Raw genomic sequence first — 26442 nt, 5'->3', positions numbered from 1 at the left:
TCAAGTCCATCGGATGAAAATTGAGGATTTTCGAAATACAACCGAAGTTGTTGACCTTTGGCTTATGTTGACCTTTTGACCTCAAAAACAATAGGCTTCTTTCTTATAACAAACTCTCCCATGTGGTGAAGTTTCGTGAAGATCAGTTTAAAATTGTGACCTGTAGGCGTCAGACAGACAGACAAAATCGATTGACTAATATACTTGAAAAATCTTCGATTTTGCAAGTAACAAACAGAAAGGGGTGAAAACATAACCTTCGGTGGCCTTCACCTTCGGGAGCGGAGGTAATAAAGTTGGTTATATTTTAACACTTTGATTTGTATCATTTTGGTACGTAATAAATAAACGACAGGTGAAGTAACATTTTCAATTTTGACCAAAAAAACAATTATTGTGAAATAAACGGAGCAGCCATGATCTTTGCAAGCTTCAATAAAACGGTCCGAGTTCTTCACGCTCACAAATGAACAATATTTGTTCTCGATCTTTATTGTGAAAAGGAAAAAGAATAAAGGAAAGTGTTGTAGTTACTCTGACACATTTACTATTTCAAAACTATCGCACAAAAGGTGAAAAACTCGATCGCCGACCAGTTATTCTTGAAAGATGAACCGGTCTGTACCAATCTCTCTTTGCTGAAATGACTTGGTTACTTCGCACCGGGACCAGATCCATGCTTGCAGATGCATTCACTAAAAGCATAGACTGCCCTTACTCGATCAAACTGCACGAAGAATCATCTCATCTCATAATAGATGGTCAAGCGTTAATTGTCAGCCTAGGAATGCCTGCTAATGCATTAACCTTTGGTGATCTAACAGATGTATACATCAAAACTGCACTTCATATGGACTCAGGCTTCAACAAAACAGATGTTGTCTTTGATCATTACATCCATTATTCAATCAAGTCGGGCACATGGTCAAAGAGAGGTTAGGGTATTCAACCTGTCAGACGTGTTGTGGAAGGCTGTCATGTTCGCTTACCGAGGTCATGGTCAGGTTTTATAAGTCTGCCAGAAAATAAAGCTGACTTGGCTGAGCAAATTATTTCCAATGCTTCACCACACACAGAAATTGTGGCTGCTGAGAGCTTCATGGATCAGTTGGATGTTCAGTCATCAAATGGAAACACTGATGTTAGTTCCTTAAAAGATGCACATGAGGAAGCAAACACAACTACAGCGGCACTCGGTAAAACGCATATCTAACACAAGAGTTCTGTGCGGACAAACAAACCCAAAGGCAATAATCTCTCCTTCGGTGAGGGTAAAGATGGCCAAACGTTCCTTTAGGAATGAGGCAATATCAAATTTTGAGTTAAATCTTTTCCCTGTTTTGACCCCTGTAAACCTAAGTCTCTACTCCCTGGGGAATAAACCGGGGTTTAAATCCAAGAAAATAAATACATATTCCGTGCATCTCCTTGCGTCGATTGTATACACAACGTTTCATTTGCAAATGTGCTTGTAATTGCATTTTTCGGCATTTCACCTTTTGATCACGTTCCAGGGGCTGGAGCCAAAAATGACTGCCCTCGTGCCTTCTTGCCATGTGTGATAATAACAACCAAGTCTGGTGGATTTCTGTCCATCCATTCAGGAGGAGATAGCGTCATGGACAGAGACAGACAGAGACAGACAGAGACAGAGACAGAGACAGAGACGATTGCAATATGCCCCTTTTTATTTTCAAAAAGCATGGGGATAAATATATTTATATTCATAAGTTGAGGGTTCAAACAAAATTAAACCCACAACCTTTTTTTTTTATCTCTGCAACTGAAATGCAATAACCAATCTTTCAGCATGCATCGATAATGCACATCAACAAAATCATTCTCCAACACAAAGCACCATAACAATAACAGAAAAGCGAAGCATAGCAATGTCATTTGAGTTTCATAAGGGAAGCACCCTAGTAGATTGCAAGCAAATTGAAAAGATGGCGAATTATATTCAGCAATTCAATCACACGATCGACAGAACACGAGATACAAGATACATCATTAACACAAGTGGCAATCTACGTCTGTGCAAGTTAGCAAAACTCATTGAGTGCAGCACAGAGGCCAACAGCATTGCACATTGAGGTTCCTTCCTGAGAGTTTCCTTGTGTGTCCATCTTGTCCACACCGTACATCCTCCCCTACACTCCACTGTTCCCCACATCCCTTATTGTCCAAGTCTCCCTCTATTTTTCCCTCAACCCTGCTGTTGGTGTTTCCCCCCCCCCCTCTTTCTATTGTTCCTTTTGTTCTGTTATGTCCTCAACCATTCTATGTTCTTGGTCCTTAAAGACCCTCAATATATGTGTGTGTGTGTGTGTGTGTGTGTGTGTGTGTGTGTGTGTGTGTGTGTGTGTGTGTGTGTGTGTGTGTGTGTGTGTGTGTGTGTGTGTGTGTGTGTGTGTGTGTGTGTGTGTGTGTGTGTGTGTGTGTGTGTGTGTGTGAAGCAAGGAAGCACTTGCAAATGGGGAAGTTCTGTAATCTTGCAAGTGTAACCCACACAAATGGGGAAGATCTGTAATCTAACTGCATTTTGAAAACAAAGTCGAATTGGTAAATGCCCGAAAATTGAGGTGTTTAGTACACGACTGGGGGATGCCCTTGAAGCACTGGGGATGTCGAGAGGTGATTGGACATTGGCAGACGTCATATGATTCCGTATAAACAATAATCTGATAGATTGACAATGTGGTGTTGACAAAACAACCATGATGAGCCAAATGGCCTCCCACTGTGTCCAGGTTCCTTGTTAAGTGGACTGACATGTTTGTAAGTTATATATGGGTTTTGGAAATGGGTTGATGCATTCTTTAGCTGTTACCTCAATAATGTTAATCTGTATTTGCTGTGAAATCTTTGGTTGTGTTATTTACTAGTGAAGAACGAGGTTTATTTCCCCAGAAATGGCATACTTTACTGTGACTTTTACATTCGCTCCCACAGGGAGCGGCACTACGCCATACCTATTTACAAGGAACCTCAACGCAGGAGACCATTTGACCCCACAAGCTTGTGCAATCCTGCCAATATCTAAGTACCACCCCTTCTTGATACCGCTTTAACCGAATTTGAAATCTATCTCCTCGTTTTGCTGCCACCACCTTTCCAGGAAAACTCTCAGTGAAAGACTACTGCCTTAAGCCTTACTGCCATCCTAACTCTCTTCTTTACTCAAATTGTGGCCCCATGTCCTAGCATGTCTATTCTGCCAAAAAGATCTTGGGTCCTCCCCCCACCCTGAACATCTGAGACGATAAACTTATTTACCAGGTTTGTCTATTCCCTCCATTGTTTAACAGATCAGAGTGCTGGACATTATTGTACAAACATCTTAGGAAGCTATACGTTTTCCACAATAGATGGATCAGGGCACTCCTCAGCAGCTATCGACGTCAGCAGCAGACCCTGCACTTAACATCACATGCACACTGAAAAAGCTGTGGAGGTATCCAGAACTAGTATCCAAAAAGGTAATTAGACACAAACTATAGTGGCTGGGTCATGTTTCCAAAATGCTGGACCATGGCATTGCTGAAAGCCAAACGAAGAGTATCCTTTCAGAGCCCTGGGAAAGTTAGGAAAAGATGGAGGGACCTCATTTGAAGGGAGTTGAATGCTGTGCGAGTTTCAGAAGATAGTTGGTATGAAGAAGCTACATCATCTAGGGCATGCTGGCACACTACCTATCAGAAAAGTATAGAGGAAGACATTATGAACCAAGCAGAGAAACAGACTGACACCCATGGCCACAATCAGACACAATGTCTGGTGTGCAGAAGGATATTTTGGAAAGGGGACAAGAAAAAGCATAAATGTATTGATGAAAGAAAGAAACCAAAAAGTGAACAAAGAGGTGCAGTGCAGTGTCAGATATGTAAGCAGTGGCTCTGCAGCCGGGGTGGCCTTGCCATACACAGGTGTCCTGGAGCAGAGGCAGGAGTGCCATGAAACTTGCCCACCTATTTAGGGGTTGTGTGACCATATTGCAGCAACAATGGAGTACTGCTCTCCCATCTGGGCTGGCTCCCCTGCCTCACATTTTTCTCAGCTCGACGTGGAAACCAAGGCCTTCAGGATTATTGAAATCTCCCACAATGAAGCCGAGTCGATGGGCCTATCACATCACCGTCGCAGACAGGTAGGCAGTCTCTCTCTGTCTTCTACCACCTCCTTTCTGGTCTTGCACCCTCTGAACTTTCCATGCTTTGTCCCCACCAGGTTTCTGCAGGGTATACATGGTCCACCATCAACTGTGTTCCGGTGAAACTACCTCAATCCAAGATCACTGCTCACCCCTGCTCATTCGTTCCTGTTTTTCTTGCCTGTGGAATCAACTTCTACATCCTCTTCAATCTCATTCTTCCCTCCAGGTCTTCAAGACCCCTGTTCACCACCATCTCAGATCATCCCCAATCCAAAACAATGATATTTTCTACCCTTGTTAACCACACCCCAACCCTCCTCCTTCCAAATTTGCAGTTTTCCCTCCTTGGAGTTTTCTTATGTATCCATATTGTCCACCCCATACATCGCCTGCCCTTTCTTCCTCCCCACACCCATTGTTTGTCCAAGTCTCCCTCTATCTTAGCCTTCAACTCTGCTGTTCATTTTGCATCCCATTTTTGTCTGTTACGTCTTGATCCGTTTAATGTACTGGCTCTTCCACAAGCCTCGGCTGCATACAAAAACAATAAATAAAAAATATGAATAGGACAGGTGTGTGTGTGTGTGTTTTCGCTACAATGTGGAAACAAGTAGGGCAGTGGGGGGGGGGGGCAGACAGCCCCACAAGCTGCGATGATGAAGCATGCTTGGATTTAGAAGGCATGGTAGAGTTGAAAACAAAAAAACAATAAAACAACTAGAGCCTTTTTTGTTCTTTCAAACAAAAACATTGCATGTAGGTGCATTAGATAACATACAGATTCTGTCATTTGTCCATCACCATTTTGAAAGCAGTCTTTTTGTAACAATTACAAACCACATCTTCAATGTTTCCAACTGTAGATTTCTTCATTTTATTTAGTCTTTTTGCAATCCACTTCTGAAATATTGGCTCGTGGAGGAGCTAACTGGCAAAGGGCTTCAGTTCCACACATTAATCGAAACAACTAATGGGCTTGTGCCCCCGCTTCGCACCTGCTCCTCTTGGAGACTGTGGAATCCAAAGCTCTCAACATCATCGTTATTTTCCACAAAATAGTGCAGTTCTTGCCACTGTCTTAGCACGGACAGGTTGGTAGCGCCTCTGCTTTGTAACTCTCCTGAAGTCTTCTGAAATTCCAAAAATCCAAGCTTGCAGCTCACATCTACTCCTTTGTTCTTCTCTTCTTCCGCTTCTGGAACTTCCTTCCTCATTCTGTTCAACCACACTCTTCCCTCCAGTGTCAAGGTTGCAGTGCATCTCAGGTAATCTGCCATCACGACCCATGATCTTTTCTCATTAATCCTCCACATCCACGTTGCTACGTTTCCTTCTCTCCCATCCCTCATCCTCCTCCTGTTTGTTCATCGATTTGTTTGTTGCATCCATGCATTGTGCAACTGCTACACTGTTAGAGAGCTGCACTTTATCCTGTCATCTATCCCTAACCCATGAGCCTATATTTTGTTGGAAAAAGACAAAAACAAAACAAAAATAAATAAATAACAATAATTAATGTGTAGTCTAATTTCGTCTCATTTTGATTCAAGACAACACCGCATCTAATTAAACTTGTTTGAGGCAGATAAGAATGCTCAAATAAGGACTGCAAATGATCAAGTACTGTCGGACTCTGCGATTTGTAGATTCGCTATTCGCGGGTCATCATGTATTTTTTATTGTTATTATTTAAAAATAAAAAATAAAAAATTCCCCCATACCTCAGGACTCGTCTCCCATATCCGCTTGGGGTTTGGAAATCGGCCAACATCACAGAATTACATTAAAAAGGTGCAAAAACAGATCCTCCAAACTCCAGCTCAATTAGCCTAAAATGCACTTCCCATCATCAGCAAGGTCATGAAATCCATCATCGCAGTTGAAATAAAATCATTCCTTTTCTTCAAAAGCCTCATCTCAGATCATCAATTTGGATTCTGACCTGGTCAGTCTACCTTGGACATGCTGCTTCAATTCTCCCAACAATGGTGGAGGCCCTCAATATCAGATACGAGATCAGGGCCGTCTCTCCAGACATATCTCAAGTTTTCAATACAGTCTGCAATCCTGCCTTGCTCTCCAAACAGTTTGCCAAAAGAATCCAAGGCCAACTCCACTCTTGGATTACTGACTTCCTCCGCTCTTGTAGTCAATGTGTGGCTGTCAACAGAACCCTTTCATCTCCTCTTCCTGTCAAGGCTGGAGTACCCCAAGGCAGTGTTCCAGGGCCCACATTATTCCTAATCCTCATCAATGATCTCGCAGACTCTCTGGGAAATCCTCTGTATCTTTTTGCTGATGACTCCACTCAATGCCGTAACATCTCTCATCCTTCTCACAGAAAGGCAGGCAGCAGACCTTGACAAAAACCCCTTTCCTCAGTCCTTGACAAAAATCACAAACTGGTCAAGCACAATTCTGCTTGTGTATCCACATTGTCCACCCTTTGTGGTCTCCCTTACCCATCATCATTACCTGCATCCCTTGTTTGGCTGTCTCCATCAACTTTCTCTCTCTGCCCTGCTGTGGGCGTTTCCCCTTTCTCTTGCTGTTCCCTTTGTAAGGTTGGGTCCTGATTTGTTTGCGTAATCGCTCTTCCAAGAGTCCACACAATGTAAAAAAAAAAATTAGGAAACAATGCCCTGACATTCGCGGACCCCGACATTAGCGGCATTTTTCATGAACATATACCCCGTGAACAGCAGGGTCCGACAGTACTGTGAAAATCTTAGTCTGAAGCTAGTCTATCGCTTAACAAGGAGTATTTATCATAAGATGAGAATCAGGTGTATACAAATGTTATTTTTTGGTTTATTTTCCTGGAGTGAGGGTCATGGAAGAACAAGTTATTTTCTTTAATTGGATGGAAACGGAATCTTTGATTGGAAAACAGATATGAAGAAATTTTGCATACTATTGCTGTTATACCTCACAAGATTAAAAAAAAAAAGTTTGCGTAACTATGCCCAACCATAGACTTTGAATCACGCCACCTCCCTCCAAAAAAAGTCAATGGAGAAACAAGGTTTTTCTAGTGAAGTTTGCTGAGCCCTTGAGAGCAGAAAGGATAGGTTCCATATCAAAGCGGAAGTTGAGAAAAGCTGGAGAAGGCAAAAAATTGTGCTCAAAACTTGACTGTTTCGTTACTGCTGAGGTGCGAGGCAGGTCAATGGTTGCTGGGGAGCGTGAAGTTGTTTCCAACAAAACAGGTGCACCGCGTTTCTTTTTACCACTCCTACATTTAAGCAACCGGTCCATTTCACGGTTTGATTTTTCATGGAAAATTGCAAGCTGCTGCGAGCAGGACAGTTGCATGTCTGGTGCTTGCGTTGTTTGGTGATTTTCATCTCTCACCATCCCGTTTACTGCCTGCATATCCCTGGACACATTGCCATGATGAGAAATCCACTCTTTCAATGGCCGTATGAAGGGAATGGCCATGAAAAACTTATTTGCATTCAGACCAAGACAGTTTTTTGGTGTCTGATCATGACGGGAGCAAGGCAACTCCTTCAAGAGAAACCAGTCGATACTTCGGATCTCATTGCGCGTGCGGGACACAAATTTTGTCTGTAAAGGTACACCGGGGACAATGTACAAACGTACACATTGCGCTCCCACTCTAAGTTCAATTCTGGAGGATGGGTCAATTCGATCACGAATGTCAAAGCCGGTCTCCTCAAAGACCTCACGCACAGCACAGTCTACAGGTGCCTCATCCTCATTCACCTTGCCCTTAGGGAAGCTCCAACCAGCCCTGGCCAAGTAACCTTGGACCAACAGCACTCGTTCGAAGCTTTCATCCAAAATAATAGCACCATATGTTGGCACACCAAGCTTGTACTCTTTCCACGAGTCCAGCACCGACTCTACAGCATGACCACCCAGAAGGAATGGGCAGTGGTTGAACATTGCTCGAGCAAAGTCACGCAGACCAAGTTGAGGTAACGTAGGCTCGTGTGCCCGCCAGAAGTCAAGGTAGAACCAGTGAGCAAGCTCCACTTGGAAGCAGAGCCTCACAGCATCTTCTCGTTCTTCAGCTGGTATGTGCAGCAGAAAACGGCTACTCAGGTCATGCAGTATGACAGCAGGGAGGTTGGATTTCTTACTCACCATTTGAAGCAATGTGAAGCAAATGTTGATGGATTACTTTTCACAAAGCATGAAAAGGCAATGCAAAGTGGGGAGGAAAGGAAAGGAAGATTAGTAGAGATACAAACATGACAGGTAATAAAAAAGGCAAAACGTGGACAGGCATAAAGACCATTTTCAACCACCAGTTTTCTCTGACGCAAAAATGTTTTCTTCAAGTCCTCTAAAATATAATAACAGTGTGAGACAATAATGTCTCGTTTCTACAAGAAACTTCAAAAACAATTACCGAGTGTGTTGAAACCAGTCAGAATAATTTTCACTTTACCATACATTCATTGCTGTTACCATCCAATATCAGAACCACCATTTTAAGACGTCTCAGGTTCACATTCAGATACTTTATTAATTATTGTCTGATACCTAGCCCCATAACTGTCAGATTTAATTCCACTTGATCCTGGTTACTTAGCTACCTCTGCCACTGAAGGTGGATGAGGTTATGTTTTCACCCTGTCTGTCTGTTTGTGTGCAGAATATCTCAAAAAGTTGTGGACGGATTTGGTGCGCAGGTTGGGAGTGTGGACGAACCGATTCGGTTTTGGTGGAGTTTGGCTTCGACAGACAGAAACACACACACACACACGAATATATATATATATATATATATATATATATATATATATATATATATATATATATATATATATATATATATATATATATATATATATATATATATATATATATATATATATATATATATATATATATATATATATATATATATATATATACACACACGACTCAAAAGAAGTTAAGGGGAAAAATATTTGTGCATATAAACATAAGCTGACGAGCTAAAACGGTGACGAATAATGACAAAATAATTCTTTGATGGCTCAAGAACAGACAACACAAATCAAAAAACTTTTGATTGGACACTAGTTTATTACCCTGATGAAAAAAAGTCATGCACCCTCGAAAATGATGTTCACACAAGTTTCAGAGGCTTCAGTAACTGGTGTAGCCGCCGTTATCATTCACACATTCTTGACAACGTTGGCGCATGCTGTTCATCAGGCGTTGGAAATAACGTTGAGGGATCGCTTGCGACATTCTGCTACTAATCGCTGAGCCAGTTGCCGGAGGTTGACGGCAGGGGACGTGATGTGATCGAACTCGCCGCCCTAGTTCATCCCAAGCATCCCCAATGGGTGACAAGTCGGGTGAATATGCAGGCCAATCCATGTGCTCAACGTTCTGCTGCTGCAGGAAGTCTGTCATCACCCTAGCACGATGAGGTCTTGCGTTGTCGTCCTGGAACAAAGCTCCTAGTCCAATCCGCTGCAGAAGTGGAATTACCAGAGGTTGAACAATCTCGTTGAGATAACGCTGACCAGTCAAATTTCCGTTGACGACGTACAGAGGGGTTCTGTGGTTCATGAATATCCCCGCCCACACCATCACACTTCCCCCTCCAAATGGTAGACGTTGAGCAATGTTGAGATCAGCAAATCTCTCTCCTTGATGATGATAAACATGAGCCCGGCCATCATTGAACTGGAGCGAGAAGCGTGACTTATCTGTGAACATTGTCTCTGCCCACTGACCACGGTTCCATCGGATATGATGTCTGCACCAATGTTGGCGAGCCCTTCTGTGACGGTCAAGTAGCGGTGGTCGGACTGCAGGAAGCCGGGATTGCAAACCTCAGTCTCGCAGATGATTCCTAATGGTCTGGTCGGACACGTTGGTGCCTCTGGCAGCTCTGAGTTGATCCCGAAGATGCCGTGCGGTCACAAAGCGCTGTCGCAATGCCGTTATCATCAGGAAGCGGTCTTCTTCTGCTGTTGTTGATCGGGGTCTTCCAGAACGGGGGCGATTCTGAACAGCATTAGTTGTCCTGAACCTCTGCCAGAGTCTGCTGATAACGCCTTGGCTTACATTTCGACGCTGAGCCACAGTTCTCTGAGTTTGTCCATCTTCTGGCCAGCCAATGGCCCTTCCCCTGTCTTGGATGCTGAGTTGTTGTCGAACCATCTTCAAATTTCAAGTGATGATGAATGGAAAATGCTCAGCCATTTAATTGCTAAATTGGCATGCATGGAATGACACTCCTGCAAAACACATGCAAATAGTTCATGAGGTGTCACAATGGGTGTTTCGAGGCAGTTTGTCAGTTTAGTCTGACTAAGTTCGTGCTTCAAATCCATGAAAAGGAAATCTGGGTTAACTTTCAAAGTTTCTAAAGATAAGTGCAATGATTGCATGTCCCATAATAACGTGATGTCCATCGTCCAAATGACAACCCAAAGGGGGATATTCTCACCCTATCTGGCTTAAAAAGCCATACTTGCAAAACTGATCAAAACATTTCCTTTGACCCTTAAGTTCTTAAATGAAACCTTGCAGCATTATATATATATATATATATATATATATATATATATATATATATATATATATATATATATATATATATATATATATATATATATATATAAATAAATAATCGGTTTAGCCCTATCAATGGTGAAGAATCACTCTAAAAATTATCAGGTCTGGACCTTCAAAATCGAATCAATTCCTTATGGTCACACACCCAACATGACCACCAAGTTTCATCTGAATCCGTCCACAACTTTTTTCAGCTATTGTGCTATGCATCGGTTTAGCCCTGTCTCTCAGTGGTGAAGAATCACTTAAATAATTATCAGATCCCTATCTTCACCAAAATCGAGTCAATTCTTCCTTGTCACACACCCAACATGTCCATAAAGTTTCATCCGTATCCGTCCACAACTTTTTAAGGTATCCTGCACACAAACGGATAGAAACGGGTGAAAGCATAACCTCCTTCACCTTTGGTGGCGGAGGTAAATATATGTCAGTGTGTCAGTCAGTGTGTGTATGTCTCCGAACTCCAAAACCATGAAACCTTGCACCCTTAAACTTTGCATGCATACCAAGGGAACTCCAAGGAGTCTAAGGGATTGCATGAGTGAACATTGGTTGTTTGGGTTAATTGAAAAACCCCTTTTGAAGGTAATTAATGGCCTTATTCAATTATATCTTTTATCAGGCTTGTCCTCGGACACCTCACTCTTGCTGGGGTTTTAAGGAGTCTTCGGTCACCTCGCTGGGGATTTAATTCACCATCTTTTATTCAGCCTGCTGAACAATTCCTTCAGTTGGAACAGGCCGCAGAAGTTTATGATCAATTTTGCGCTCACTTTCCACTTTTTTTTTTTGAATGGTTTTTTTCACTTTCCTCGGTGATATCATTGAATGCTTGATCTTCATGGCTATGAATCGCTGTATACATCACTTTTGCTGGTGCCATAGTTTCCAAATTAGGAGCTTGAAGCGATTTCATGCATTATATGATGATGCGATTTTTCCATGATCTACTCTCACAGACCAATTCAAGTTCAGTACATAATAGAAATAGGAAAATGGTGGTAATTTTGAAAATTAGGAAAAATTTTAGGAAAAAAAATTCTCGGAAATTCTAGGAAAAAAAATCTAGGAAAATTTTTTTTAGGAAAACTGAAGGAAAACATCCACCGAGAAATCCAGAACATTCCTCGGGAAACATTTCCCAGTGATGGAGAACATGACTGCGCGTTTGCAGGCAGTGATCGGACAACGTGGAGCCTACGTCGAACATGTGGTGTAAAAGAAAATGACAATTCTATACCAAAATTTAAATTTTGGTGGTAATTTTGACATTGGTTCAATAAACTTCAACCTTTCGGCTTTCTATCCATCCATATATCTTTAAAAAAAATATGTTATGACCATCCTCTTTGCAGATGAAAAGTTGTATATTTTTTGGGACACCCCATATTATATATATATATATATATATATATATATATATATATATATATATATATATATATATATATATATATATATATACATATACAATATATATATATATATATATAGATGTATACAAATATCTATATATATATATATATATATATATATATATATATATAAATATATATATATAGATATACAAATAGAAACATAGATATGTATATATATATATATATATATATACACATATATACATATATATATATACACATATATATACACATATATATATATATATATATATATACATATATATACATATATATATATATATATACATATATATACATATATATATATACATATATATATATATATATACATATTGTTGCGGTCTTCGCGCCCGCCGGCGTGCGACGGCCACGTAACTCGAATCGCGGCACGTCGCCCACCGGACGGACAATCCAGTCGTGACCCTCTCGGACTAACGCCGGGAACCAGTCACGGGTGGACCTTTCGGTCTCACCGCGATCGAGCCAATCAGCCCCCGCGTGGGATAGGGTTGCTCGCCAAATTCGAACTACCTAAGTACCCACGCGGAGGGTAGACCGGGCGATCGCACCTCGCCGCAGGTCGACTTCGGACACGGGCCACTTAAGCGACCCGTTCCGTACTATCAGAATAACCGAGCGGTGTTACCGTCGACCTCGACGGTTAGATTAATTATCGGGCGTATTCAGCCCACTACCAACCCTTTACGTGAAGCAAGATGGGGATTCAATGGAGGAAAAGACGAAGCGAAGCGGGAGAACAGTTCAACAATAAAGCACATTTATTCTCGACACACGGGAAGCACACAAATACAATTCCACCAAATGCACACAAAAAAGAAAACACAATTCCATTTACACAAAAAGCAAACATAAAAGTGAAAACACAGTGCAGAGCTAATACCGACTACCGAGCACACGGCAACACTTATACAATTCTACTTCACAGACGGCGCCGACAACACATACCCAAAACCAAGGAAAAGAAATACCCTCAAGAATGAGGTAGGCCTGGGGCCGAGACCTGGTCGGGCCTACCCGTCTGGTGATGAGACGCGGAGCGGCGATGGCCCCGCAACCCGCGGGCCTCGTGGACAGTGCCTGGCAGGGGGGTGGGAACGGGGCCCCCTTGGTCGCACTATCTCAGCGCGGGGGGAAACAGGAGGGGGTTGCTGATGCTCGGGGTATAGAGGATCTTTATTATGTGCGCGACGAGCGTCTCCACCTCGGCCAGGTCGCGCTGCCGGCCTCCCAGGGGTGCAGCTCCCTGCACGACGCGAGCACCCCCTCGTCCGCCCTCGCCGCCTCTCCACAGCTCGTCCCCTCCGTTCCGACTTCAACGCACACGACGAGCAGCTCCACCGCCCGCGAAGTCTTGACTCTCTGTTCCGACTCCTTCGCCTCGTTCCGACCTTTACTACTGACTCTCTTTCTCGTTCCCGTTCTGCTGACTCTCTTCTCTCCGACTTTTACGACTCCTTTGACTGACGAACACCGTCCTTTTATCCCCCCCGTAACTTCGCCTTTGACCCCCTCCCTTTGACCTTTCACCTCGCTCCCCATTGGCCCGACAAAAAGTGGGCGTGAAGGCTTTTTGATCCACAAATTTGCATATATCGATCGCCCTGGGGGCGGGGCCACCCGCCCCTCGCTCACCGATTGGACGGCAAAAAGTGGGCGTGTGTCGTTTTGGATCCGTTTTTGAAGCAGAAAATCCGTGATTTTGTACACGCTGTTCAACGTGCGCCCTACACGAGTCCAGCATCGGTGCCCATGAGTGGCGCGAGATGACGGTGATGCGATGGTGGCGAGTTGTGTCGGTAAAGGTCATGGCGGTTGTGGTGAAGCGGCGTTGTGGTTGGTGGTTGTTGTTGTGGTTGTGATGGTGGCGATTGATCCAAAATAAAGATAGTAAAAGAAAAACGGCTATCCTGAAGAGTCGCAGCACGTATAAATGACATGTATTCCCACTAGACAACGGGTTTGGGCCTAACTACACATGCACTTACCGAGATACCTCACCTAAGGGACCTGAATGGTGGTTTGCGAATCTGGTAACCACAACACTACCCCCTTCCCTTTTTACAGACTCGTCCCGAGTCGTCAAATTTTCGTGTGCCATCATGTGTAGTTTTCCCCTAGTACATTTTACCTACGGATCCCTGAGTGCGACATTCATGGTATTTGTGTCCCCAAAATAAATAACCTGAGGGCTGCGTAACTACCTAAACAAACTCACTCACACGGACGACTTAAATAAAATTGCCGGCGCTAAGACATACATGCCGGGGGCGCACTCATATTTACAGTACATCTTAACCTTAACTTACAAATTTTACACTAAACCATGGCCCAGGATCATTGAACTCTGCAAAAAGAAAGCAGTTCGCAGGGAGCCAGGCTGCCCACATGCAGTCTCTGGCTCAAACAATGCAGGTGACAGGGAACGTGGCTGGCTGCTCACACGCAGTCCAAAGCCTTCCCTTTTGAACTGAACGCAGTGAACCACAACGGTGCTTGGGCTGCACAACGCAGTCTCCGTGCCAGCTCAAGTGGCACACGCAATGAGCACAACGAATGAATGCATGAACGGTTTGAACTGAATGCAGTGAACGCAAACACGGTGCACGGGCCGCCACTGCAGGCCCGTGTTGTAGCTGCCAACAGGGCAGTTCTCGCAGCTTGCAAACTGTTGCCTTGCGGATCCTGGCGCACATGGAAATGAACAGGGGGGGGCAAAGCAAAAATTTAACGGGGCTGGTGAACGTGGGCAGTGGGCATGGCATGGCAAAGGCAGCAGGCAAACACAGCCCGCAGAAGAAGGCCGCTGCAGGCAAACACAGCCCGCAGATGAACTGGCCGGCACAGGCCTTGAAGAAAACAGCCAGCAGATGAACTGGCCGGCACAGGCCTCGCAGCAAAACAACAGCTGCCGATGAAGTTGGCCGGCACAGGCCTTGAAGAAAAACAGCCAGCAGATGAACTGGCCGGCACAGGCCTCGAAGAAAAACAGCCAGCAGATGAACTGGCCGGCACAGGCCTTGTAGCACACAGCTGCCGATGAAGTTGGGCGGCCTCCGCCTTGAAGTAAAACACGGCCAGCCGATGAAGTGGCCAGCCTTTGCCGTTCAGTGGAGGTTGGTGGAGGGAGTGCGGTGGTGCTGGCCACTCGGAAGGCGGGCTCGGACCTACCTACCTGTCTCCCTCCCAACCTATCGCCTTTGCCTGTCACTGTACATACCCACTCCCTTAATTTGTCAAACCCCAATTTAGCCCCAACTTATTTTTTTTTTATTTTTTTTATTTTTACTTCCCCACTATAAATCGTCCCCTAACCCCCTTTATCGTCTTTGTTCGGCTAACCTATTCTGTCACCTAGCCTACTCCCAACCCCTACGTTCCCTTCCCGGAGGGGAATAAGGGAGAGCTAACGTCCTGTGTCGAGGCCCAACTCAAGCCTCAGAATGGCCTCCCCAGAGTTCGGCGATCTTAACACCAAGTGGGTCCAGCGGCCCACGACAGCGAGGGGATGGATGGTGCGGAGGGGTACATCTCCTAATCTACCCTAACCATTAACTCTTAAACTACCCCGGGGCTTTCAACAAGCGCCTCTCGCTTAAAGTATTGGTTCTAACAACCCAGATTCCCGTCGCCTGTGTTGGTGTCCTCACAATTTCGGGCCTCGCCCCCCAATTTTCTCTCCGTGCCCTCACACGGTCTCCTGGCTGGGACACGTGGCTCCCTCCGGCAGGCACGACCCTCTGCCGAATCTCCCGCTATGGCACCCCCGGGCACTACACTGCCTCCGAGCCTACCAGCTCCCTAACACCGGGGAGTGCCCCCCATGGCACCTCCCCTGAAACGCACACGTGGCAGGCCGGCCTCCCGGGCCCCTTTCCGAGGGTCACCCGTGCCCACTGCACTGCCCACGCGGCTAATGGCGCCCCGGGCCCCCGCACCAAGCAGGCGCACCCGTGCCCACTACTCTATCCCGGCCCCCCATGGGCCCATGGCCTACCGCGGCCGACTAGCCTGGTGCCCGGGGTACCCACTCAGCGATACTCACCTTTCGCAGCCACGCTCCCAAGCCCGTCAACAGGGCTCCTGCACCCCTCCAAATGGGTCTCGAGCCTACATTCCCACCAACAGCAAAACAACCTCCATTTTTCAATTTGACTAACCCAGCTAACTCACTTTATACTGACCCCGGGGTCCCTTGGGCGGGAGTCACTCCTCCCCCCAATCACTCATCGCACCATGCATTCCCCATTCGCTCCATACACACAGACCCGCTGGCCTCACTCACTCACCAAGTACTCACCTCACAACTCTCCAACTCTTCAACACACACACCGCTGAACTCTGCCATCCTTCTATCTACATCCCCTAACTAACTCGTGCTCCCACGTCGTCCCTTAAACTACAGCACGTTCCTTTTAACCTACGTAGCTAAGCTACGTCCCCTCTACACATTCTCAAGTCTGTCACTGTCTCCAAATAATCCCATTAATCAATTTCCCAACCTAAATCTGGCTACAATCCCTCCAACTAATCCATTCCACGGACTCCATGAGGACTTACCCCTGCCCCATGAAGTCGGTCTAGCTATGCTAACCCTTCCCCCTAACTAGTTTTCATCCTGTGCCCAGGGTAAGGGGGGTCTTTCACCCCTTGCCCAGGAATCCTGTACACCCGAAAGTGAGCCTTGCTTTTTTTTTCTTTTTTTTTTTCCCATGCGCAGCACCTGCGCGGCAACTCAGAGCTCGCGCACTTTGCACCTGCCCGTGACGTCATGCAGCTGCACGTGTTCCTCGTCCCTCCTTGGACGGGACCATCCGGCAGAGATACCCCTCCTGCCGGATTCCAACCCCACGTGCAGCCATGACGTCACCGTGCGCATAAAAAAAAAAAAACACAAGCCACACGTCTCGAGGGGTTCCCCACGCGAACACATGTGCTTTGCCCGTTGGAGCTTAACACACACGATCGCGTGGAGAACCCGTCCGGTCCAAATCCATTTACCTGCCTAACTTTGTCCGTCCGCGGGATCGGCAAATCCACCGCGTGCGTTTCCGGACCGGGACTTCACTCCCGCAAGCGAGCACGTGGCGGTCTCGTGCGTTGCACAGCACGAACCGCGTGCTCACTGCTGGGCGAACCCGGCACGGTCCTCGAAACAACTACAGCCGCTACTCGGCTTTCTCTCCTCTGTCGCCGTCTCCGTCGCCATTCCACACACGCATACCTGCGTGTCACGACGCACACAGTCCACTCCATCACATTCACACGGGGAGACGCGGCTGCGTGCTCCCGCATGCCGACCGACATCTCCCTCTCATACCGCTCTCTCACACACACGGTCTCCCTTGCACAACCCATACCACTCACACGTGGTGCTCCATTCACTCGTGCCTCACTCACACACGCGGGGGCACTCAACCGCGGTTCCTCATCCACACTTCGTGCCTCATCCACACACGGCGTGCTGGGAAGCACGTACTCCAGCAACATCGCCACCACACCACTCACACGTGGTGCCTCATTCATACTGGCCGTTTCATCCACACACACGGCCTCTCTCACACACGGTGCCTCATCCACACACGGCGTGCTGGGAAGCACGCACTCTGGCACCATCGCCACCACACCACTCACACGTGGTGCCTCACTCATACTGGCCGTTTCACTCACACACACGGCCTCACTCACACACGGTGCCTCACCCACGCACGGCGTGCTGGGAAGCACGCACTCTGGCACCATCGCCACCACACCACTTACACACGGGGTCGCTGCCACACACGGGGACGCACTCACACCCTGCACCACACACACCGGGACAACCACACTGGGGATTCGTGTCCCCACAAGGGTCTCCGGGGCCTCTACACCCCCCAAGCTCTCCGTGCACCCGTCCACAGCACTCGTCCCCTCAACCTCGCAAAGCACGACCGAACTCACCTGGTCGTGACTCGCCTTAAGGGGGCATACTCCCTCCCCTCGTTCCTGGAGGAGGCCATCCCGCTGCTCGCACCGGGTCCCTACACGCTCCGCGAGCTCACCCCCATTGTCCTCCACTACCTCCGTGTGTGCGTGCGCGTCACTTGCCCCGTCTTCATCGTGTAGTCTTCCCTCTATCGTTCCCATCTCCCGTGTCTCTGCCAACTCTTCACCCTTTACCTCCCTTGTCTCAACTATTATTTCTGTTGTCGTCACCTCGTGTCTCGTCTCACACGTTTTGGTCTCCCCATTTAATTTTTCCCTTTCGGTCATAGTCACGACCCTCGCCCAACACGTTCCACGAATTATTTTTTCACCCGCCTCCACCGCGGGCCTGTCAGCCGTTGCACCCCCACCCAGCTCGTTTGCTCCCACACGTGGAGTCGCCATTCCCAGCTCCCTGGTCACGGCCTTCATGCCCGCCTGCAGGCATCGGCCCATGTTCTGCGTCTCACCCCGGAACTTTTCGTTTCTTCCTTCATGTTTGTTACCATTTTAGTTTTCATGCGTTTTATTTCGTTTGTGAATGTATCCATCTTTTCGTTCATGCCTTTCATTTCGTTTTTCATTTCATTTGCGTTTGCATCCATTTTTTCGATCATTTTCGCATTCATCTTCGCTGTCGTTTCCGCATACATTTTTGCCAGCATGGTGTATAGCTGGGTCATGTCGGGTGCGCTTGGGTGAGCCGTTTCGGCAGGGGTCGGGGAAGGGTTTTGGTGGAGAGGGGGAGGGGAGGTGTCATACACTGCGGCCGCTGCCGCACCCATTTCGGGCTCTGGGTTCAGTTGGGCGAGTCCGTGTTCCTGCACAATCAACATTTCCTGCTCGGGGATTCCATCCTGGACCATGGACTCTACATTATTACACATATACATTTCTAATACCCCCGGCTCCCGCTCGCCTTGAGACGCCATCTTGCTTCTCGTGAAGGGTTAATTTGCTCGCTCGTAATTTGGAGGGAATCGGGGGTCGCTTCTCTCACCCCTGGACCGATTCCCGTGAATTTCGCTGGAGACAGGAGAGCCTGTTGTCCCGCTCTCCAATACCAGTGCCGCGAGGAGGGCGATGAATTTGTATCCCACTCCTGACACCAGTGTTGCGGTCTTCGCGCCCGCCGGCGTGCGACGGCCACGTAACTCGAATCGCGGCACGTCGCCCACCGGACGGACAATCCAGTCGTGACCCTCTCGGACTAACGCCGGGAACCAGTCACGGGTGGACCTTTCGGTCTCACCGCGATCGAGCCAATCAGCCCCCGCGTGGGATAGGGTTGCTCGCCAAATTCGAACTACCTAAGTACCCACGCGGAGGGTAGACCGGGCGATCGCACCTCGCCGCAGGTCGACTTCGGACACGGGCCACTTAAGCGACCCGTTCCGTACTATCAGAATAACCGAGCGGTGTTACCGTCGACCTCGACGGTTCGATTAATTATCGGGCGTATTCAGCCCACTACCAACCCTTTACGTGAAGCAAGATGGGGATTCAATGGAGGAAAAGACGAAGCGAAGCGGGAGAACAGTTCAACAATAAAGCACATTTATTCTCGACACACGGGAAGCACACAAATACAATTCCACCAAATGCACACAAAAAAGAAAACACAATTCCATTTACACAAAAAGCAAACATAAAAGTGAAAACACAGTGCAGAGCTAATACCGACTACCGAGCACACGGCAACACTTATACAATTCTACTTCACAGACGGCGCCGACAACACATACCCAAAACCAAGGAAAAGAAATACCCTCAAGAATGAGGTAGGCCTGGGGCCGAGACCTGGTCGGGCCTACCCGTCTGGTGATGAGACGCGGAGCGGCGATGGCCCCGCAACCCGCGGGCCTCGTGGACAGTGCCTGGCAGGGGGTGGGAACGGGGCCCCCTTGGTCGCACTATCTCAGCGCGGGGGGAAACAGGAGGGGGTTGCTGATGCTCGGGGTATAGAGGATCTTTATTATGTGCGCGACGAGCGTCTCCACCTCGGCCAGGTCGCGCTGCCGGCCTCCCAGGGGTGCAGCTCCCTGCACGACGCGAGCACCCCCTCGTCCGCCCTCGCCGCCTCTCCACAGCTCGTCCCCTCCGTTCCGACTTCAACGCACACGACGAGCAGCTCCACCGCCCGCGAAGTCTTGACTCTCTGTTCCGACTCCTTCGCCTCGTTCCGACCTTTACTACTGACTCTTTCTCGTTCCCGTTCTGCTGACTCTCTTCTCTCCGACTTTTACGACTCCTTTGACTGACGAACACCGTCCTTTTATCCCCCCCGTAACTTCGCCTTTGACCCCCTCCCTTTGACCTTTCACCTCGCTCCCCATTGGCCCGACAAAAAGTGGGCGTGAAGGCTTTTTGATCCACAAATTTGCATATATCGATCGCCCTGGGGGCGGGGCCAATTCGCCCCTCGCTCACCGATTGGACGGCAAAAAGTGGGCGTGTGTCGTTTTGGATCCGTTTTTGAAGCAGAAAATCCGTGATTTTGTACACGCTGTTCAACGTGCGCCCTACACGAGTCCAGCATCGGTGCCCATGAGTGGCGCGAGATGACGGTGATGCGATGGTGGCGAGTTGTGTCGGTAAAGGTCATGGCGGTTGTGGTGAAGCGGCGTTGTGGTTGGTGGTTGTTGTTGTGGTTGTGATGGTGGCGATTGATCCAAAATAAAGATAGTAAAAGAAAAACGGCTATCCTGAAGAGTCGCAGCACGTATAAATGACATGTATTCCCACTAGACAACGGGTTTGGGCCTAACTACACATGCACTTACCGAGATACCTCACCTAAGGGACCTGAATGGTGGTTTGCGAATCTGGTAACCACAACAATATATATATATATATATATACATATATATATATACATATATATATATACATATATACATATATATATATATATATATATACATATATATATATATATCAACTACTCAAAAGAATTTAAGGGTCAAAGGAATTTTTTTTATCATTTTTGCAAGTATGGCTTTTTAAGCCAGATAGGGTGAGAATATCCCCCTTTGGGTTGTCATTTGGACGATGGACATCACGTTATTATGGGACATGCAATCATTGCACTTATCTTTAGAAACTTTGAAAGTTAACCCAGATTTCCTTTTCATGGATTTGAAGCACGAACTTAGTCAGACTAAACTGACAAACTGCCTCGAAACACCCATTGTGACACCTCATGAACTATTTGCACGTGTTTTGCAGGAGTGTCATTCCATGCATGCCAATTTTAGCAATTAAATGGCTGAGCATTTCCCATTCATCATCACTTGAAATTTGAAGATGGTTCGACGACAACTCAGCATCCAAGACAGGGGAAGGGCCATAAGCTGAATACAAGATGGACAAACTCAGAGAATTGTGGCTCAGTGTCTAAATGTAAGCCAAGGCGTTATCAGCAGACTCTGGCAGAGGTTCAGGACAACTAATGCTGTTCAGAATTGCTCCTGTTCTGGAAGACCCCGATGAACAACAGCATGAGAAGACCGCTTCCTGATAACGGCGTTACGACAGCGCTTTGTGACCGCACGGCAGCTTTGGGATCAACTCAGAGCTGCCAGACGCACCAACGTGTCCGACCAGACCAATAGGAATCGTCTGCGAGACCGAGGTTTGCGATGCCGGCATCCTGCAGTCCGACCACCATTACTTGACCGTCACAGAGCGGCTCGCCGAGATTGGTGCAGATGTCATATCCGGTGGAACCGTGGTCAGTGGGCAGAGACAATGTTCACAGATGAGTCACGCTTCTCGCTCCAGTTCAATGATGGCCGGGCTCGTGTTTATCATCGTCAAGGAGAGAGATTTGCTGATCTCAACATTGCTCAACGTCTACCATTTGGAGGGGGAAGTGTGATGGTGTGGGCGGGGATATTCATGAACCACAGAACCCCTCTGTATGTCGTCAACGGAAATTTGACTGTTCAGCGTTATCTCAATGAGATTGTTCAACCTCTGGTAATTCCACTTCTGCAGCGGATTGGACTAGGACCTTTGTTCCAGGACGACAACGCAAGACCTCATCGTGCTAGGGTGATGACAGACTTCCTGCAGCAGCAGAACGTTGAGCACATGGATTGGCCTGCATATTCACCCGACTTGTCACCCATTGAGGATGCGTGGGATGAACTTGGGCGGCGAGTTCGATCACATCACGTCCCTGCCGTCAACTGGCTCAGCGATTAGTCGCAGAATGTCGCAAGCGATCCCTCAACGTTATTTCCAACGCCTGATGAACAGCATGCGCCAACGTTGTCAAGAATGTGTGAATGATAACGGCGGCTACACCAGTTACTGAAGCTTCTGCGACTTGTGTGAACATCATTTTGGAGGGTGCATGACTTTTTTTCATCAGGGTAATAAACTCGTGTCCAATCAAAAGTTTTTAGATCCTCATGGAGGATCTCCAAGTCTTACTCACGTTGTTGTTCTTCATCTCCTTCTTGTGCACTTTTTTGTTTCACAGTTTCATCGAAATTTCCTGAAACTTGGCATATATATGTAAAAATACCCTGCACAGACAGTAACCCTCTCCGATTTTGAAAATTCCTTCGAGAAAAAAAAGTTATGACATCAAAATATCTCCGCTAATGGAAATCGCCTATTCCATTATCTCCGAAACTAGGCAAACTGTTTGAATTTTGTTTGCGGGAATCAAGCCGGGCATTAGCACAGATAATTTATCGCAAACCTGATAAATCACAATGACATCATGTTCGTTTTTATGACGTCATCATGAAGAGGACGAGGATCTTATCTCATTTGAGCTTGTTAACCTCTGCCATCTTCGAAGATGGATGGAGGTTACTGTTTTCACCCCTTTCTGTTTGTTTGTTTGTTTGTGAACAGTATTACGGAAAAACTCCTCGACGGATTTCAACGAAACTTGGTGGGGGGGGGGGTTTAGGTATGATCTAAGGATCATGCCATTAAATTTTGGACTTGGCCCCCCCCCCAAAAAAAATTGTTGGAGAGAAAAAATGTTTTTTTTTGCATTTCTACATGTTTTAAGTGATTTCCAATCCCCCCAAAAAGTCCCCCCCCCCCAAAAAAAAAAACTAAGAGAGTTAGTCTGAGGCAAACATGACGAAGGGAGAAAAGGGCTGGTGGGAGTGAAAAGCCTGAAGAGTGAGGAGAAGATTTCTTTGAGGAGGTCGCCCTGCCTGCCTGCCTCTGAATGTCACCCGGAGCCTGTTCGTTATCTCCTGACGATCTCCTCATCATCCTGTGATTGTCTGCTTGTCTCATCACCTGCTCAGCTCCGCTGCCACAAAGCTGAGTCCCCCCCCCCCCCCGGTTTTGTCCCCTTCCCGTCTGTCACTGAGTCCGGAGTGTGGAGCCTTAGTTTCTTTAGATTTCTGTTACCTATTTGTAAATAATTATTTATTATCGATTCTGTATTTTCCTTTTATTTCCCACCACAACCTGCCATCGTCTCCTCCGTCACGATTAAATTCTCCCTGGTTTTTTTTTAGCTCGCCTGTTCAAAGAACAGAGAGCTATAGCGATACCCCCGGTGTGAGCGTGAGCACGTTAAATTTTTTGTATTATGGAAAAACTCCGATGGATTTCGACGAAACTTGGTGGTGGGGGGGGGGTTAGGTATGGGCCAAGGATCATGCCATTAGATTTTGGACTTGGTCCCCCCCCCAAAAAAAAAATTGTTAGAGAGAAAAAATGTTTTTTTTTGCATTTCTACATGTTTTAAGTGATTTCCACCCCTCACCCCCAAAAAAAAAGAGAAATTTTTTTTTTTTGCATTTCTGCATGTTTTAAGTGATTTCCAACCCCCCTAAAAATAATTGTTACCCCCCCCAAAAAAAAGAAAAAAATATATATTTTTTGCATTTTACATGTTTTAAGTGATTTCCAACCCCCCCCCCAAAAATTGTTCGAGAATTTTTTTTTTTTTGCATTTCTATATGTTTTAAGTGATTTCCAACCCCCCCTCTCAAAAAAAAAAATTGTTAGAGAAAATTTTTTTTTTTTGCTTTCTACATGTTTTAAGTGATTTCCAACCCCCCAAAATAATTGTTACCCCCCCAAAAAAAGAAAAAATATATATATTTTTTGCATTTCTACATGTTTTAAGTGATTTCCAACCTCCCCCCCAAAAAAAATTGTTCGAGAAAAAAAATTTTTTTTTTGCATTTCTATATGTTTTAAGTGATTTCCAACCCCCTCCCCCCCAAAAAAAAATTGTTCGAGAAAAAGAAATTTTTGCAACTTTTTTTTCAACAAAATTTCGATTTTTTTTTTGCATTTCTCCATGTTTTCAGTGATTTCCAATCCCCCCCCAAAAATGGAGAAAAGAACTACTGTACAACTCTGTCAGCACTGTTGACATCATATTTAATGAATAAGATACAAGGTTCACTTGAGTAACCCAGCAGTATTGGCGGAGGAGGTTTTGCACTCTCCCGAGTGCTCCCCCTCTAGTTTGTTTTGTGTTTTCTGTTGTTGAGCCATCAAAGAATTATTTTGTCATTAGTCGTCACCATGTTAGCTCGTTAGCTTATATTTATATGCACAAATATTTTTGACCCATAACTTCTTTTGAGTAGTGTAAATATATAAAAAAAATTATATATATATATATATATATATACTGTATATGAAATAGATTCTCCAATGTATGCTCAGTTGCTCTCACCTTCCCATCGATTGGCGGTAAAATAAAATAGCCCTTGGAGATGGATGTACCGGTGGATGTGGCTCAAATGGAGGCTGATTTGCATGCACAGTTCGGACGGTACGTAAATCCCAAGGTACAAAGAGAAATATCAATCGTTCCGAAGACGAGCGTTCGAAGGACCGTTCGTGATAACGCCGCAATGGCGCCAAAAGGAAGTAGGCCCAAGCAAGTCCTATGACGTCAGCACTACGCAATTCATGAAACAAAAACGACAAATTAACGAATATGTTTATGAACATATTAACGTTATTATTAAGAAACCCAACATATGCTTCTTCTATCGAAGCGATGGAGATCGATTATTTAAAAAAAAAATTCTCGTCGTGCCCAGAGTTGAATTGACATCCGGTCGTTCTGAGAGTTAACGTTTCGGACGTGTGGCGAAACAGCATTCGAGCCGTTACAAGGAAGAGTAAACACATGAATGGAAAGATTAAAAAAAAAAAACAATAACTTTCGAGGCCATTGTGGAGCGAGTCTCCGTGGATATATTTACTTCAGAATAAGGTTTTGTAATGAATTTGCGCACTTATACTGAGGTTCGAAATTTAAAGGTAAACACATAACTCAAAACACATGGACATGAGCTTCAGGTTTCCTCTTCTTCCGTGAAGTCTCACGATATCTCCCGGTGAAAGAAGGGCCGGTTGTTGTTGTTGTTGTTGTTGTTGTTGTTGTTGTTGTTGTTGTTGTTGTTGTTGTTGATTTTATTTTAACCACGAAAATAATGAAAGTAGAATCCAAAATATAACATATGCTTGAATTATATTTATATATATATATATATATATATATATATATATATATATATATATATATATATATATATATATATATATATATATATATATATATATATAGATTCGATATTACGATGCGGTTTAAGCTGCTTGGATCATGACGTATGGACGGGATATATAAATGTTTTTTTTTTTTGTTTTTGTTTTTTCCGTCCAATCGTTGATTGGTTGAACTGTCATGGCCCCTTTCCCGTAAGCAGGTCGACGTACGATTGGTGAGCAGATCATGTATTTCTCTCATCAAATTTATATTATGGCGGGTTTTTTTTATTTCAGTGGTTAATCCCCTTCCCCCATCATTTTGTCGCATTTTACTGAGACAAAGTTGTTGTTTGTAAATGAATTTGTGAACTCTCGAGATGAGTTGAGTTGAGGCCTAGCCCTCGACTTGCGAGCTTTGTGTACTCTCAGTACTGTGTACGGCACGATAAACCTCGAGGTTCCATTTGGAGTGTTGTTATTTCATGAGAACGCAGCTCGGTCATCTTGTGCGACACCTCGAGCTGTTGTACTTGGAGGGAAGCTCGGAAAACAGGTTTTAGTGTTTGCTTAATGAGCGCTTAATTTCGATAAAAGTGGTCGTGATGACTGGTTTGATTGAAGAATATTTCAATGGAGATGTATAACAATAGTAATAATTATAATGCACCTGTCGATGAAGTTGCGAATGGTGTTTTTGCTTTTATCTCCTTCGCCACTGAATGTGGACGAACATTACGTTTCACCTGTTTGTTAATTGGTGAAAAAAAACAATTCGCCAAGTAGTTGGTTTGTAGTGTTTGTGTCTGCCTGTCTGTCTGCCTGTTAGTCTGT

General features: G+C 45.7%; 3 protein-coding genes and 1 long non-coding RNA gene across 11 annotated transcripts in view; 1 reads left to right on the top strand and 3 right to left on the bottom strand.

Annotated features, from left to right (window-relative positions):
• Positions 1 to 1670: 1670 nt before the first annotated feature.
• Positions 1671 to 24999, bottom strand: DCP2 (decapping mRNA 2). Its single transcript, XM_085848592.1, has 2 exons — positions 24788 to 24999; positions 1671 to 8302 (listed from the first exon to the last, which is right to left on the bottom strand). Exon 2 carries the CDS (start codon positions 8267 to 8269, stop codon positions 7163 to 7165), a length of 1107 nt encoding a protein of 368 aa, XP_085704718.1. The 5' UTR covers positions 8270 to 8302; positions 24788 to 24999; the 3' UTR covers positions 1671 to 7162.
• Positions 12886 to 13739, bottom strand: LOC147015946 (uncharacterized). The gene is made up of 2 exons (XR_015049938.1): positions 13594 to 13739; positions 12886 to 13538 (listed from the first exon to the last, which is right to left on the bottom strand). It is a non-coding gene; the product is annotated as an uncharacterized LOC147015946 (long non-coding RNA).
• LOC147015945 (uncharacterized) lies at positions 13778 to 20943 on the bottom strand. Its single transcript, XM_085848591.1, has 2 exons — positions 20352 to 20943; positions 13778 to 20298 (listed from the first exon to the last, which is right to left on the bottom strand). The coding sequence occupies exon 2, from the start codon at positions 18565 to 18567 to the stop codon at positions 17212 to 17214; it is 1356 nt and encodes a 451-aa protein (XP_085704717.1). The 5' UTR covers positions 18568 to 20298; positions 20352 to 20943; the 3' UTR covers positions 13778 to 17211.
• A 709-nt stretch (positions 25000 to 25708) lies between the features above and the next one.
• Positions 25709 to 26442, top strand: part of LOC147015942 (uncharacterized) — a 63425-nt gene continuing 62691 nt past the window's right edge. For all 8 annotated transcript variants that reach the window (XR_015049944.1, XR_015049943.1, XR_015049946.1 and 5 more), the window contains exon 1: positions 25709 to 25844. The gene's annotated coding sequence lies outside the window, so the exon portion shown is untranslated. The remainder of the gene's footprint in view (positions 25845 to 26442) is intronic.

Source organism: Eptatretus burgeri, chromosome 12 (assembly GCF_056783735.1).
Source record: "Eptatretus burgeri isolate ZD-2024b chromosome 12, Ebu_testis_v1, whole genome shotgun sequence".
NCBI lineage: Eukaryota > Metazoa > Chordata > Myxini > Myxiniformes > Myxinidae > Eptatretus > Eptatretus burgeri.
Note: the sequence above shows the minus strand (reverse complement) of the source record. Positions and strands in the feature narration are given on the sequence as shown.